Source organism: Odontesthes bonariensis, chromosome 7, assembly GCF_027942865.1.
Source record: "Odontesthes bonariensis isolate fOdoBon6 chromosome 7, fOdoBon6.hap1, whole genome shotgun sequence".
NCBI lineage: Eukaryota > Metazoa > Chordata > Actinopteri > Atheriniformes > Atherinopsidae > Odontesthes > Odontesthes bonariensis.
In genome coordinates, this window is record NC_134512.1 from 8,216,089 (window position 1) to 8,233,101 (window position 17,013).

General features: G+C 38.1%; 1 protein-coding gene across 1 annotated transcript in view; it reads left to right on the forward strand.

The window, feature by feature from the left end:
- The window catches only part of plcg2 (phospholipase C, gamma 2), a 39,935-nt gene that overhangs the window by 7,497 nt on the left and 15,425 nt on the right, over nt 1-17,013 (forward strand). Inside the window, exons 2-16 of the mRNA XM_075469339.1 lie at nt 4,284-4,475; nt 8,033-8,182; nt 8,545-8,638; nt 9,053-9,100; nt 10,322-10,406; nt 10,605-10,685; nt 10,775-10,818; nt 10,922-10,994; nt 12,181-12,282; nt 12,608-12,726; nt 13,348-13,433; nt 13,549-13,666; nt 14,670-14,838; nt 14,927-15,022; nt 16,791-16,877. Of these exons, the coding sequence (XP_075325454.1) occupies nt 4,292-4,475; nt 8,033-8,182; nt 8,545-8,638; nt 9,053-9,100; nt 10,322-10,406; nt 10,605-10,685; nt 10,775-10,818; nt 10,922-10,994; nt 12,181-12,282; nt 12,608-12,726; nt 13,348-13,433; nt 13,549-13,666; nt 14,670-14,838; nt 14,927-15,022; nt 16,791-16,877 (1,536 nt within the window). The 5' untranslated portion in view covers nt 4,284-4,291. The remainder of the gene's footprint in view (nt 1-4,283; nt 4,476-8,032; nt 8,183-8,544; nt 8,639-9,052; nt 9,101-10,321; nt 10,407-10,604; nt 10,686-10,774; nt 10,819-10,921; nt 10,995-12,180; nt 12,283-12,607; nt 12,727-13,347; nt 13,434-13,548; nt 13,667-14,669; nt 14,839-14,926; nt 15,023-16,790; nt 16,878-17,013) is intronic.

Here is a 17,013-nt window from a genome sequence, read left to right on the forward strand (position 1 = left end):
CTTAATGTCAACAGCTGATGAGACTGTACTCTGCAGCACTTTGCCAAAACTTCTTGACTGACCACCTTCCATTTCCCCTATTCAAAAAAGATGACCACCACCCCGGTCTGTCAGGACATTGTCTCCAACATCAGCGTGACACTGAAGGATTGTATCAGCCAAGCTTCAGCTTTTGTTTATTTGATTTTTTTTGGAGCTGGTCACAGAAGAGCCCCAGAATTGAATTTCCTCAGTGATCGTTGCACTCTTTGATAACTGCTGTTTCTTCTTCATGGTTGTACACATTCTAATGGGAGTGAATTTATCAACCAAAACATGCTGTTCGTCTTCATTTGCTATAAAAGAGACTGAGCTATAAAAGGAAAAGGAAGAAATAGAAATGCTAATGAAGTTGGTGCTAAGATGTCCCCTCAGTCATGAGAGTATTTATGGGCGAGGTCAGCTGCCTGCCGGTATTTTGATAGAAAATGAGAAGCAGCAAAGACGGTAACAGGACATTACACAATTTTGTTTGTGGGTACATGCAGGGGACATTAAGTGCAGGGTAGAAGGGGCCCTCCAACAAGACATATTCAGCATCAAATGCTTAATATCCTGCATTATAGGGAATTTCAATGAATATTTACCTTTACTCCATCAACTGATTGTTCGGTGTCTTTTTTAGGTTATATTGATATTCTCTTTTAGGTAAAATTTCTCATTTGACAGTAGTTCAACTGAGAAATCACACATACGATCTCGATACACCCTCTGTTGTTTGGGGAAGTAACCTCTTTAAATGTCCATGTGTCACCTGTTCCCCTCAGTGATAAGATAACCGTACATTTTAAATACTCAGATGTTTTTCTAAAGATTTCTACTCGAGCTTGAAACTTCCTCCCCTGTTTTTACGTATCATGCTCGTCATCATTCACATTCATTGTGTGAGATGTACTCTTACAACTTGAAGCACCCTGAATGATGCCTGGAACAGCGAATAGATATCAGCCCTACATTTATTAGAACTTGGAAAGCAATGGCCGGGACTTCTCAGGCTGTTGTGCATCTGAGAAAGGGCTTTTGTAGTTGTTTTGTGGTTCTTCATGGTTGTCTTTCATCCATTTGTAGAGAGTGTGTATCTTGGTGCAACCTTTTTTGTCACATTTTAGCTATTTGTTTCTCTTTTTGGTAAATTTGTGTCTCATTGTCAAGTCAAGTTTATTTGTATTGCACATTTCATGTACAAAACAATTCAAAGTGTTTTACATAAGATAAAAGCATTGCAGCGGGGAGTGGAAGAAGCATTACAAATATATAAAATAATATAAAGAGAAACAAATTAGATAATTAAAATGAATCTACCCCACAGTTTCATGAAAAATAACGAACCTGGCCCTGTGTCCTTATACAGAGATAAATACTTAATTTATCGCCGTTTGCGCCTTTTTGGTCATTTTGTGTAAAACATTTTTTTGCGTTTTTTTGTTTCTTTCGGTCTTCAAGGTAGTTTTTTTTGGCCCCTATTTGGCCAAAGTTTCTTTGCCTTGTTGGCCCATATAGTTATCCATCCATGTATATTCTATATTCACAGTTTTTCCTCTCAAAGATGGGGATTTAATGAAGAACATTTTTAGATTTTAAATGATTTTTTGCATGAAGGATACAGTGAATAATTAAATAAAGGGAATGACCTTCTTAAGGTTTGAGTTAAAAGATAAAAGCACACAATGAAAAAGGATGCACTAACGACAAAAGCACTGAAGCAAAGATTGCTGAATTCTTGATTTTCTTACATCTACAACTTCTAGGATTCACCTTTTCCTTGATCTGTCAGTCACATTTCGAAGAAAACCGGGTTATGTTCGCTTGACTGGACACACAGTGAGAGAATAACTGGGTATGACAAGCTGAGGTCTTTAAAGGAAGTTGGTGAATGTGTCACTCATAACTGGACATAATGTCTGTGTCATTGTAAGCGTGCCTCAGTTTTTGGCCTCTTTAAACTAACAGTGAACTGTCAGCTTTGTCAGGTAATCAATCAGAAAAAGTACATGTCACATAGATACTGTTAATCTGACCTGTCACTCATTTATACGACAGTGTTCACACTGTCCTTCGTCAAATTGTTTAAATTTTGCATCACATTCTGAAGAATTTGTTTGTAGATTAGAAAAGGAACTAAGTGTCTAAACCCTATTTCTGCAGGTTCGTACCCACAAGTTACTGCACTGGAAAGTGACTTTTGGCATCTTTATCAAAGTGAAAGCAATGTCTGCCCAGTTTTGTCAGATAAAGAGAGTTTAAAGATGTTATTGAATATTAAGTGGCTTAAAAACTAAAACATGTCAACTTGAGAAATGTTTTACTCAAACATCTTCCCTCTGCAGTAAATGGCTGCAAAGACGTTGACTCTGATAACCTCAGCGATTTGAGATTAATGATGAAGCACTGATGAAATGTGATGCCTCCTTCACAGAAGTGTAGCTCAGACCAGGACCAAAAAGATTTAGTGTTGCCCTCAGACCTAAAGATTAGTCTGACTCAGAGCTACAGAGAGAAGCTTGTTTGCAGATAGTTTGTGGGAAAAACATTTTCTTTTCTTCAATGTCACTGCAAGATTCATAAATAGGTCACTGCTGGATGATTTCACCGTCAGTCTGGTTTCTGTAAAGTGAGTGGTGTTTTTTTGTCATTGTTCAAAACAGTTCCTCTGGTTCTCGGGGCTCAGCCTGGACCTATATAACCTATAGACTCAGAGATTTTTTCTGTGGTTACACTTTATCTCTTTAAAGATCACAAAACATCCTGAGGCTCAGAGTAGGTTTATAAGAGTCTGACTTTGGATAAGTGATGGAGTATTTCCTTCTGCATGTTTTAATGCATAAAAACCTATGAATGAAGGCCAAAATAAAGCAAAAACAAAGATAAAAATGTGGTGATACCGAAAGCAAAATGTGATGAATAACAGTAGAAATAGACTGAATATCTGATGGCATACCTGAAGCGTGCAAATTCAGCTTCCATTGTAGAAAATGTTTCCATCCTGTCTACTTTGTTCTTTTTCACTGTTTGAACTTGGACTGGAGCTCTTGCGTCAGCGCCATCTCTGTGTGTCTCAGTTCTTCTTCTGTGGTTTAATGCCACCGACTGGAAAATCCACACCAACTCCTGTTTACATTGAACAAACTGACTTCTACTATTTGGATTAAAAGACCTCTGCTGGTATTTCTGACAGTTTTTAACATCATGAGTGACCATGCTAACGAGAAAGTTATTGACATGTAGGAGCTGATTGAGCTTTGGAAAGCTCAAGAAATGCCTTAAAAACACTCTAAATTCAGACGGGATGAAGGGGAGACGTTTAAGATGTGGGGCAGGAGCAAGGAATTTAAACCTTTCTTCCCTCGATCATCATGAGGAAGAAGATCATTGGAAAATAAAACAGACTGCAGTATTATGTGTTCCACTGAGAAATGGCTCCAGGAACATATTACAGCCAAGGCCTCTATCTACAGTCTCAAACCATACAGACAGAAAGAGTCTGCTGACAGAGCGGTAAGAGTGAAGTAGGAGGGATCACACTTGAGCATGAAGGAGCATCTCAGTACCCCAGATATTGAACTGCTGGCTGGGATTTTCCACACACATTGTCTACGAGAAACATGATCTGCGCTATCTGCGTGTTTAGTTATCAGCTCAGTTGTTCCAAACGCAACACCACAATGCATTAATGGCGTTATCTGGATATTTGAACCCAACTTCCTCTCTGCTACACTTCTTTCCAACACTAGGAGGTGTACGCTAATGTTTCTTCCAATGAAATGCTTCCTTAGTTTTCTTATTTCAGCAGAGCTAATGTGGATTGTTGGGTGACGCCTGGTCAGACCAATCAGTCTTGGCTTTTCAGAGAGATGAGCGGCTCACACACATAACTTCTGCTTTTTCAGGAAACATGTAGATGTAGAGAAGAAACTGGGTACTGTGATATCTGCAAATATTTAAATGGATATTTTGATGGAAACCCAGCAACTTTTAATTTATTACAAAAGTTATTAGGATGAAAAGTAGCTCCTCCTCTGAGTAAGTGTTTTTTGGGTATTTTCCATGAGTGAGCAGTAAGGTCAAAATCAGGATAGCATGCCTCTTTAAAGTTATATGTATTTTTTATATCTAATTTGAAAGATGGGAGGACCAAAACACCTTTAGATGGAACTGCATCAGGGTGGTTACACTTTTCAAAATGCTGTGAATAGCTCACAATGTGCGCCTTTTGTGAGCAAACATCGTCTCCTGTTTTTTCTCAGCTGCAGAGATGGCTCACTCAGGGCAGCTGGGCGAGATGACGGAGTACAAAAAGATCCTGATCAAACGGGACATGGAGATGGGTGTGGTCATGACGGTGTTCCGACAGAAGGCGGAGCGGCTCACTGTGCAGGTCATCATGGAGACCCGGCAAGTGGCATGGACACGCACTGCGGACAAGACCGATGGTGTCTGTGAGTATATGAAAATTTAGATGCTAATGACTAATCACACATTACAGTTTATTTGTTTTTTCAGCTAAGCATCCACTTCCACTGCTAAAATTACAGCAGGATATTTACTAACTTCTAGTTTTACCCACTGGTTGCAGTGTTGTCTAAAAGCTACAATACCTAAATCCAGACTGAATGATACAAAAAATGCATGTACTTAATAAATGTCAAAGTAACCTGTGTGTCTGGTTAAGTGCAAAACAGCAGGAGAAACAGTGAAACATTGCAGGAGACAAGATTATATTATATTTTATTCTTTAATCCAACAAATTAGCCTTGAATCTTAATTACACATCTGGTGTTAAACCACTTAAAAAATCAGTTGCAGATTGAGCAATGATTTCCAAATTTTGATCGACGAACTGCCCTCACAGACATTCGTGTACTAACAGACATGGCTAAATAGCAACTGTGAGGTACTGGAATTATCAAAGTGCAGCCTGGTTGAAGAAGCAAGCGTGACATACAAGGGACCAAATCACTGTGAGGAAGTACTAAATACTTTGTCAAATTGTCAAATGCTTTCTTTTGGAGCTGTAATTTTCAAAAATATTTATATTATTTATAATATGTTCACTGTAGCTGTTTTTTTAACCCCTGGAACCTTTTGGGGATTTTTTTTTTTACCCCTCTGCATTTCCATTTCTAGTTTTTACATCAAAAGTTACCCGTGGGGGGATGTTTGTAATGCTTTAAGTGTTTGCCAAGTATGTCCTTCATCTTTTTTCTCATCTGTAACCTCCAAATTAGAGCAGTTGTTATACTTTGTTCATCAAACATGATAACAAAGCAGTGAATTAGAGTTCTAACACATTGATTACTTATTATTACTTATAAACTTACATTCTAAGGTACAAAAAAACAAAAACTCCTTCCTTTCACTTTCTCATATCTGTTGTCTGCTGTGGTCAGCGCTGCAGCCTCACACCACAGCAAAGAGAGTTATTATTTATCACACTTCAGCCAACTTTATTTGCTTAAACTAACCCACACCGTAGACCTCAGTGGTAATGCAAAAGTAGTATTCCGGTTGATCCCCTGTAAAACCTGTAAAATTAGACCTTTTTGGAAATTACCTGCGTTGTCAAAATACGGTAGAGACACTCAAACAAACACAGGAGACAAAGTGAGAAAACGAAAATCTCTTGGGGTGGGGGTATAGGTTTAGAAGACCAAAAGCAGTGGCGGTCCGACACTGATTTATGCCCGGGCGAAACCCGGTGCTGGCACCCCCCCCCCCCTCGTTTTTTTTTTTTTTTCACCCCCCTGGGATGCCGCCCCGTGCGCCTGCCCGGTCGGCCCGCCTCTAGGACCGCCCCTGACCAAAAGTGGATAGTTAGGGCTGCCATGTGTGACCAAACATTTTACCTTTCATTCTGCCTAGCCAAAGGGATTTAGGAAAAGTCATAAATGATTAAACTGCTCGTCATACCCATCCAGTTGTTCCACTTGTCGACTCCATATTGATCGTCCAAAGCCTCTGTCTTGGACTGCTAGGCACTGCCATTGCCCTGTGCCTTGCACACTGCCATCTGGTGGATGCTCCGTGAATAGAGGGCTGTGTCGCTGTTCACATTCAAATCGGCATGCATTTGTTTGTGCATCTTGCAGCACAGTAGGAGTGTGTCAAAATTACGCCATGGACACGAGAGCAAAAAATGGATCCACAAATGCAAACAATGGATCCACAAATGCAGACTGCCAGACTGCACACACAAGATCAAGCATATTTATTTTAAAATCTCGAAAATATATTTACAAATGTATGTATATTTATATACATATATACATTTATTTGTGTGTCACATTTTTATATTTATATTAATTATATATACATTTATAAATTCGTTCATATTTATATTCATTTTTACTCACATATATCTCCATCAATTTGACCCAAAATTTCCCCCATACAGATGTGACATCATTTTGATTTTCTCTTTGAGCGATCATTTCACATATAAATACAGTTAAAGTTCAAAGCACTGTGTCTGATTTTAATTTTTCCCAGATTATTGTGTCAGGTAACACCCCAGTTTTTTATGTCAGTGATGGCTGATTAACATCTTGCTCTAAAAGGCCACATTATAGCCAAAGAAAACATAAGATAGAATGGCTTTAAGTGGTAATTAAGCTGTAATTAAAGTACAGGAAATGAGAGATACTTTATCTTCACTACAAAAATTAAATACTTTATCGACGCAGGCCCAGATACACTTGACAACTGTTTGAGTAAGCAAATGTGAAGGTGAGTCTGACGAGTATGGAAAAGATCCAGACGTCCATCCACACTTGCTCTGTGGACGTCTGACACTGGCTTATAAAAGTGCTAAAGAAACTGTACTGCTCCAAATCTGGACTGATTAAAATATTCAGGTACTTCCCCTGTATTTGACAAGTGTCAGTTCCAAGAAGTTACCATAACCCATAGTTTCACAACTTGCCCCAAATTGGAAAACTTCTGACAGGAAATATTTAGTCCCTTCTCTAATAGATTGTTGGTCCAGCGCAAGCTAGATGTAAAAGTGATCATATTAAGGACTTCTGAGGTACTTAGGAATTTTTCTTTTGGTTTTCTCGGCTGCTGAGTTGGAGGTTTCTGTTGTCACTGGCCCAACCAACCTGTCCAGCATCTGATTTTTTATCTTTACTCTAGTTCCTCTCAGTCAAATGGCTGCCATTCGTAAGTCTGGTTCTTTTGTAGGTTTCTTTTAGTGAAAAAGGCATTTTTTCTTCCCACAGTCACTCAGTGCTTGCTCAGAGGGAATCATTTTGATTGTAACATACAATGAGATTACTTTTGTTGTGAATTAGCGATATATATGAAGTGATCCATGTATGAAAAAGATTTCTAGAAAGCTGGGTAAGAATTAAGACAGTCAGGTGAGCAAAATAATATCAAAGCGAGTTAAAAAAAAGAAGCTCAAATATCAGCCTGTGTTGACATTTTCTTTCATAAACTACATGATTTTTTAAAACTACGTTTTCATACCAGATTGGCTTGTTTCATGTAAATTTGAGCTGAAGAATAGATGGAAAATATAACTGTGTTATGGAACTGTATGTCATACAGCTTTCAGCTTTTGTATTGTAGTGCTTTTTGACTGCAGGGGACATGTGGGGATGTAAATTCAGAGGAAACTATTTTGAATTTCTGTTACTGGTTCCCTAAAGAGCACCAGTGGAAGTCATGGGAGGATCAGTGACAGGGTTTACGAAATGCAGGGGCAGGGGTCAGAGGGCTCATGTTTTAAATGCCATGTGTCATTGGTAAGTCGAGGAAATTAGCACAAAGACACATGACACAGTATTAGAAAATAAAGAGGTCAAACTACTGCATAAAGGCACAAAACCTCTGCAAATTACAGATTATCTGCAAATAGAAAAACAGTCTCAAAAAGGCTCATAAGACACAGAAAATATGTGAAGCTATCACTTTTCTACATAGATGATGATGGACAAAAGGCTAATCGACTCTTTCAAACATAATAATCACAAACTCGCGTGCTTTGTTTCAGTGGACCTGTTTGAGATCAGGGAAGTTCGTCCCGGGAGAAACTCCAAGGACTTCGAGCGCTTTAAAGACGGGAAGGACAAACACGACGAGAACACGTGCTTCACTATCTTCTACGGCTCGCAGTTTGTTCTCAACACCCTCAGTCTGGGAGGTGAAAGTCTTGATTTTCTCATGTTTCCAGACAAGTGTCTTTAAAACAAAAACACTTTTTCATCAAAAGTGAATTTCTGCCGTACAGCACTCAAGATGATATTTGAGTAAATTTGCCTAAACCATTTGCGTATTCCTGTGAGTTCCTGTCAAAAGTTTCATTACAGTATAGATTATCCAAGTGGTGTTCCAGGAAGTACACAATGCTGCAGAGGTGAACAACAATGTTATCACCATAATTTGTTTTAGGGATAAACAGCAAGTCTGTTGGTGATAATGCTATATGACGATCCGCTGATATCCTCACACAGTGCTAAATGCCTGGTTTTTAACATATAAATGTGTTTTTACAACTTTTTCCAGCTGATTCTATGGAGGAGGCACGGAAATGGCTGATAGGTCTTGAACTGCTGAGGGAAGAGACTCTGGCAGCTCCAACTCCAGTTTTCATTGAGAGGTAGACAGAGAGATGTGTTTCCATCACTTCAGATGACACCACGCTGACATTTACTCAAACCTTAACTACTACATGCTTAAACTCAACCATTACCTGCATGGTAAAACACTTAAACACTCAAATATTATGTTTTCAATGATTGGGATTCACCTTTTAACCGCAAAGGACAGAAAGATCTGTTTCCATCGTTATTAAATTAACTTACAATAGATTCCTGTGGGTTTATTGTCGTCATGAATACCAGCCAAAACCTTACTTTAAAGTAATTCTGCAACTAAAATAATGGACTCTTCCTTGTTGTGAAAGAAGTTGGTCCCAGCAGTGTGTTTGCTTGAGCATATTTATACAAGTGCACACACACATTCACAAGGTCGACTGATCCAGTCATTGATCTGTGTGTTGTCATCCCTCCAGCTGGCTCAGGAAGCAGATGTATTCTGTCAATCAGACCAAGACAAACAGGTACGTACACATGAAAATGACCTGCCTACTGTTTATGATTGGTATGTAACAACTTGGTAATATTATTCTTTTGCCATTTATACCATTAATATGCATTCTTGACAAATTCAGTAGTTGCCTACTTAATTAGCCTGATATCCCTCCATTGCCCAGTTATAGGCACCCTTGAATATAACTTCTCACCTTCAAATCTGTTCATTTAAAGCGGTTATTATCTACCAGTAAATGTGGGTTTTGCTAAAACATTTTAGCAAACTGTTAAACTTCCGAGTTTAAACCAATTTGTTCATAACTTTTTATCATTTTCACCATTTTGTTTCAATCTAACTAATTATGCTCTTTCTCTGTGACTATTAGATATTATTTAAACTGTTTATAACACTTAATATTTCAACCACTCACCAAACATTTAAAGGTTTTGCTTATGTCATCTTTTAAATACTATCCACTGACTGCTCAAAGGAACTAAGTGGATTCACTCAAGAACTGTCTTTAAGTATAGTTTTTTTAGGCCCTTTTACATGAGCATTCCCGTTTTGTCCAGATTTATACTTCTAACACATGACATGTAGTAACTAACACATGTAGTTTTTACTGTGTTGTAATTTTTTGCTAACTTAATTCTAGTTTATACATAAAGTAAATAGAATATAACATGCAACCTCATGCAGTAAAACACATTTTTAGATTAAAACGGGGATCTTTCAGCATTTGGCTGAATATCTCACCCAGTGGCGGTCCGACACTGGCGCGCCCCCCCATCACCCTAATTTTTTTTTTCACCCCCCGCGATGCCGGCCCGGGCGCCTGCACCTCTGTGGCCGAAACATAACCCCCCCCCCCCCCCCCCCCTCCCTCGTTTTTTTTTTTGACAATTTTTTTTTTGGATGGTTTTTTGGTTTTTTTTTTCACCCCCCCTGCGATGCCGCCCCGGGCCTCTAGGACCACCCCTGATCTCACCTTCTCTTTTGTAGCTGCACCTTTAATCATAAAACCTAATTTTGATTTTTTTCAAATTTGCTCAGTTAATCGTTTAAAGGTCCCCCATTGCCTGCCATCGCAAAACTAATCAAATTCCAGTACATGAGAGTATTTGCAGTAACATTTTATTTCTGTGTATTTCATACGTAAACAGTTTCTTATGCTATGATACGACGATGAATAACAGTGTATGAGGTTTCCTGCCAGGTGATGCATACTATGTCTTTGTTTCCTTCGCAGCATCACCGTAAAGGAACTGAAGGCTCTGCTTCCCATGCTCAACTACAAGGCCCCCAACTCTCGAACTCTCAAAGACAAACTGCTGGTATTGTCTTCTTCTTGTCTTGTCATGAATATCATTTTTTTAGAAGCATGATAGCTAGTTAAAGCTGCTTAAACCATGACAAGCATATCTTCCTCAATAGCAAATGCATTTGATTTGACACGACCTGGTTTGGAAATAAAGTATTTCTGTGGGTGTTTCTGTTGTATTGATCACAGCTTTTACATTCTGCAATCACAGGAAGTGGGTGCAAAGAAAGACCGGCTTGATTTTGAGCAGTTTCATCGGTTTTATAACCTGATAATGTTTGAGCAGAATGAGGTGAGTCTGAGTGGTTACTATGGATACATGTAGATTATTATCAGTATGTTCATGTTGCCATTCATTAATGATTTTTCCGTTAAACGCAGATCCTTGATGAGTTCAAAAAGGAAGCATGTTCTTTCATTCTGGGGTGAGGTCCTGTTTTACTTATCGTCGCTTGATCTCAACAAACCATGGGACTGAAAAAGTTTGTGAAGATATTTTGACTGTTTCTTTCCTCTCCCATCATGCAGTAACACAGATAAACCGGATGCCTCAGCTGTTCTGTTGCACGATTTCCAGCGATTTCTCATATTCGATCAAAAGGTAAAATGTTTAAAGCTGCAGGGATTTGTTATTTGATTGCTGTAGCATTCACATTTCTGTTTGAAAGCAGGACTATGGAAGGCCAAAACCTGATTGTAGCTATTGATTTCTAACTGATTGCACTGAAAAACAGACATCATTGAAGTTGATCAATCTAGAAATAAATTTAAGTATTTTTTAAAGAATTGAACCAGAAAAACAGGAATTGCAAAAAAGATTTACTATGAAAAATATTGTTACATTAGTCAAAAGAATAACTATTATAAAGAAATATAAATATGTATAAAGATATTATACAAAACCGTGAAACAGTCACTGCATCATCTTAGAAAACATGAAAGAATTCCTGATTAAATAATGGATTTAATGGAAATGAAGTTTACAATAGAAGAAACTAAGGTTTTCAAATGAAATTATTCTGCATGTTTTAATCAGACATTTTAAAGAGCATTTGCATTTCCACTCTCCCACTCAGTTTCCATTTTTGTTTAACTTCATCACTTTCAGCCTCGGGCTTGTAAAACAGAGCAAAGCAATCCAAATTAGCCTTGGATGTAAAAGGTTTTTTGATTGGCTGTCACATGACAAGCTATGTCCTGAAGATATGGTAATGATGTGAAAAGTAGAAGGTTGTACAAGAGGAATTATGCACCTTTAAGCACAAAAATGGATGTAATGGTGTATGACCACATATAGATAGATACCTGTCGACTGTGATGTTGTTGTTTACTTTGCTGCTTAAACATTCATTATCTTAATCCCAACCACACAATCTGTAGAGCTGTAGGGTGGTGTATTTGTTTTTCAGAACAGAACCTCAGAATCACTGAAATGTTTCCCCAAACACCCGAGCAGCATCCTACACAAAGAGATCCTTGCTGATTTTCCCCTTTGCTTTGTCAGAACTTGGTCCGAGTGAACCAGAATATAACTCTCAGCTAAATCTGCCGAAGAATTCATGGAGTATTTTTAAAACACTCTTTTGTTTTAGTGGTGGATAATCTCCTTTCTACATGTCATTTTCTCAGAGCAGAGCACGAAGAATAACTAAATGAGGCAGTCATCAGTATTCACAGACTCATTGATAAAGTAGAACACATATGTGAGGCAAACAGATTATAACAGTATGATTATTTATGTAAATATCTTACAGTGTTGATTCATTATTTTAATTTTTTTTTTTCAGGAGCCTTGGGCGAATGATCTGAACAAGGTCAGAGAACTGATGACAATTTTTATTGATGACACCATGAGAAAAACCAATGATCCTGAGTTCACAGTCAGCGAGGTACGTGGCTGATTTGTTGGGGTTTTCCATCAAGACAGATTTTCATTCGAATAATTTGCTCAGGACATGATGCTGCACCACACTGCAGCAGGTAAAAGTCACAGCCAGCTGTGAGGCCAGTATGCACAACCTTTGGCTCTATAAATGAGAGACGTTTGTCCCCCTTTAACAAGCCACAGTACGTTTTGAAAGGCAGAAACAGCCTTATAATGCAAATACAAAAGACTGCCTATATATTAGCAAGAGGTTGTGTCTCAGATTAATTTTGAAGTTGAACATCCTGCTCCTTGAGGATCTCTTACTGATACCTCTTTTCTTCTTCTAGTTCCTCGGTTTCCTGTTTTCGAAGGAGAATTCTGTTTGGGAAGAGAAGTACTCAGAGATCAGCAACTTGGACATGAACAACCCTTTGTCCCACTACTGGATCAACTCCTCACACAACACGTCAGTTTGGCTCCGCACATCTTTACAAAATCCACGTCTGATAACAACGCTCAATTAGTGTTATACTGTGTATTGAGCAGGTCATAGTGGGTCATGGTTGGTTTTTGACTCATTGAAGCTGCTTTGAGGCTTTGTGGTCAGTGGCATCTCATTTCGGTTATTTTCTGCTTCTATGTGGTGATTTGCTATCTGTATGTTGCTGTTTCATTCCTTGCAGTCACTTCTTGTCTCATATACCTGTTATTCTTTTATGTCTCATTCTGTTCATTGCAGTTGTTTTGTGTATGTTTGTTGTCACTTTGGGGTGGAAAGCTAGAAAAGCATTAAAAAAACATTCAGAATCAAAAGAATGAACTCAGTTAAGAAAGCATTACAACCCTTGGACTAACAGGGAAAGTTTCATGTAAAGATAAATGTAAAGAGACTTTTGAAGCTTGGTGTAAACTGAAAGTCAGGCCATATTTTTGCATTTTTCTCATTAGGGAAACATAATGATAAATTGCTTTGTGATGAACAAACAAGCAAACATCACGAAATGCAGATAATCGACTGTAAATATACAACACATGACCAAGGTGCTGACTTTGTAAAATATCTAATCTACATGTTTTCCTTTGGCAGCTACCTGACAGGTGATCAGCTTCGCAGTGAGTCATCCACAGAGGCTTACGTTCGCTGTCTACGCCTGGGATGTCGCTGTGTGGAATGTTAGTATAAAGCTTCTGCACTGTTTGACACTTGAACCATTTTGGCTTGATTGGTCAGTGGAGCCCAGTTAGTGGCCTTAATTTATGGTTTTATGTGCTGTTAAAATATATAAAGTGGACTGCTGGGAAGGCCCCGGGGAGCCGATCATCTACCACGGCTGGACCAGAACAACCAAGATCAAGTTTGAGGATGTGGTCAAAGCCATAAACGAGCACGCTTTTGTCACCTCAGAGTAAGAATCAAGCGGCTCTATCAGTCTGCCGGTGTCTTTGTCTCACAAAATGTTGTACCTGCTGCCTTCAGGCAGATGTTGAATGTTCATTAAATCCAGTCGTTTGGTGTCCTTAAGCAGAGCAGAAGCTCAGAGATCTTGTTTTTTTCTCCTCATAGTTACTGTATGTCTTAGTTGATTAATATATTTTAGTGGTTTATTTTCATTTGTTTTGTTTCTCATTGTGGCTTTTTTTTCCCCCATAGTTGCTGTTTGTGTTATTATGATCACTTTGTCATATATTTGTAGTTTTGTCTCTGATGACGATTAGCCTCATTGTAGCAGTTTATTTATTTTTTATTTGTTAATCTTAATAGCTCTTTTTTTTGCCTCCATTCAGTTGTTTCATGGCTCTTTGTGGTAAATTGTGTTGTTTTTTTCTCCTTTAGCTTAGGTGCTGTCTTGTTTTCTTTGTGGATTATTGCTTTTGTCGCGTGCCTCTTTGGGGTAATTTTATGTCTCATACATGTTTTGTGTCAGTGGTCATTTTGTGTCTCTTTGTCATCAATGTGTGAATTTAAGTTGTTATTTTGTGCTAGTGTAAATGATTTGTCTCACGTTTGTGTCATGTCTTCTTGTAGTTGTCATTATGTGTCCAATCGTACTTGTTTTGTGTCTGTTTGTGATCCTTTAAAGGCTCTGGATCAGGGCTACTGACCCATTCAGTGTTTCTACAACCCAAAAACTACAGATCAGGATTAAACATGACAAAACTTAGGCTTGACTTGCTAAATTCTTTTAAAACGTTGATACTTTTCCTTTATGATCAAATAATAAGTTTATGGCTTTTATGAAAAAAAAACCCCAAAACTTCTGTAAATGTATTCTAAATTAAATCGTGTCAGAATAGTTTTGTTTTTTCTGCATTTACACAGTTATATCAGCATTAAGTCAAATTTAACATCCCCCTATCGTCATTTTTCCTCAAACACATCTGGATTCTGTAATATTGCTTCTATTTTAGGTTCCCGGTGATCCTGTCCATAGAGGAGCACTGTTCCATAGAGCAGCAACGTCAGATGGCTCGTATCTTCAAGGAAGTGTTTGGAGACAAACTTCTGACTGAACCTGTGGAGCACTTGGCAGAGCAGCTCCCTTCACCCACACAGCTGAAGGGCAAGATCATACTTAAGGTACTTTGCATCTGAACGTACTGATGCGTGTCAGTGGAAGTTGTTTTATCGGTGAGATACGATGACTCTCGTTGTTGTTCTCGGGCAGCACAAGAAGCTCAGTGTGGAGGGCGGCGGGACCAGTAAAGACTTCTGGAAGGGCCAGAAACAGGGAGACCTGGACATCTGGGATCCTGTGGACCAGGTACTGTCAGAACCGTCCTACAAAGTCAGAGTATGTTTGAAATGAAGGTTTGAGACTTAAAGCCTTGCAGTCAAACATTTGAACTGTTATTTTCTGTAGTGCAAGTCAGTTAGATGCTTAAATAGCAGACAGAATTCAAAAGATTTCAGTAATAATTTAATACAGATGTGATCCTCAGTGAAAGTCCACAGAGAAACTGGGCCATGCTGTCCTTTGATTTATAAAGTGCTTTGCAAGAATTTGAGGCACTTAAAGTAATATTTTAGTTTAAAACATATCAACATGAATAGTTTTTATCCACCAGCTAACTAAATATGAACCCTGACACACCCATGATGGGACTATGTGACCGATATGAATCTAAAATCTTATGTATGTAACCCAGTGGCATGCAAATTACTCAGCTGTTCTCTATGATACGCTCCATCTGGTGTAATAAGAGTTTGAGCTCTAAAATTTTCCTGAGAACATAAAATTGTTGTTTCATAACTAAAACTGTGTGTATGCAAAAAGATAGAAATGTGCATGTTCATCTTTCCATTAGATTTATAAAGCCATGTGTACCTATATGTCTCTTTGATAAATCTCAAACATCATTAAATGTAATGCACAGGCACAAGCCTGGTTTCTACTGCTATGTTGAACATATAAGGTTGTGGAAAATTTATGTATTGATCATTTGCATATAAAAGCGTAATTTGCACCACAACTATATAGGAATGACAATGAAAGCAACAGCAAAGAAGAAGCACAATTTTTACCAAAAATGTGCAATTTCAGAGCAAAGGACTCTGTAGAGGTAAGAAAGAAATAGTTGGATTACAAACAAGAGGCCAAGCAACAGCTAATCAGCTAATACAAAAACAGCAACAGGTCAACAATGAACCTGGTTACTCAGAAAGCTAAAGAAAAAAAAAATACAGCCTTATCAAACCTAAAGTGTAGCTATCATCTTGTAACGGGAAAACCAAAGAAAACAATTGCCCTGTCGTAGGAAATCCGAATAATCTTTGAATACTTTTTAACTTTACAATGTTGAGATCATTTAGCAACAGCAGAGCAGCCATCCTTATGCAAACAGTTTACACATACCTGTAGTTAATTGTAGCAACCATCACTGAATAAGAGGATATCAGAAAAAGTGCATTAGTTTCTGCTGAGACCGGCACATGAGGACACTGTCTGTAGTGAAGCGTTACAGTCAAAGGAAGTGGGGATTATTCATTAATGTAAAAATATAAGTGTTAAATACAGCAACGACGATTTCACATCAAATTTTTGATGTATATAAAAGCCTGTGAATTAGTTGACTTATTTGGTTTTTGAGATAATTTTGCAGTTATTTTATCTGTAGTTTCTCTGTTTTCTTTGGATATATTTTTTACTTTTTTTAGTTTTATGTTTATTTGTGATTTAGTTTCTATTTGTTGTCTCTGTAGTAATTTTATCCATCTTCATACATGTGTGGTGTCTTTTTTTTTTATAGCTATTTTCTGTCTCCATGTAGTCATTTTATGTTTCCTTGTGGTTATTTTTTGTGTCTCTGTAGTTAAACAACCAATAAAAAAATGGTACCATTAATTTTAAGTAAAAGGCTCTTGATCGTGGGGGCTGGCTTTGGGGCCCTGGGTCTGTTTCAGGAAAAGGCCCATTTGGTGAAGCTTCCATGTTGTAGTCCAAAATTTGAACTTCTTTGGAAAAATGTGCTAGCAGCTTGTCTTGCTAGAAAAAAAAGCAAAGGTGAGAAAATGTCCTCTCTTTCTGTCAGCGGTGGAACAAGCACTACTGTGTGATCTCTGACAACAAGCTGTACTACGCAGAGGAGTACGAAGAGGAAGACGAAGATCCCAGGAAGGTAAAAAACAACATCACAAGTTAAAAAGGTCATGTTTAGCCATAAAGATCCTTTAAATATTGAGCATAATTGGAGGAATTCAGATTTTTTACAAAGATAAAGTGGTTCTCTTTGCAAGTGCTGCAGTACTGTAAGT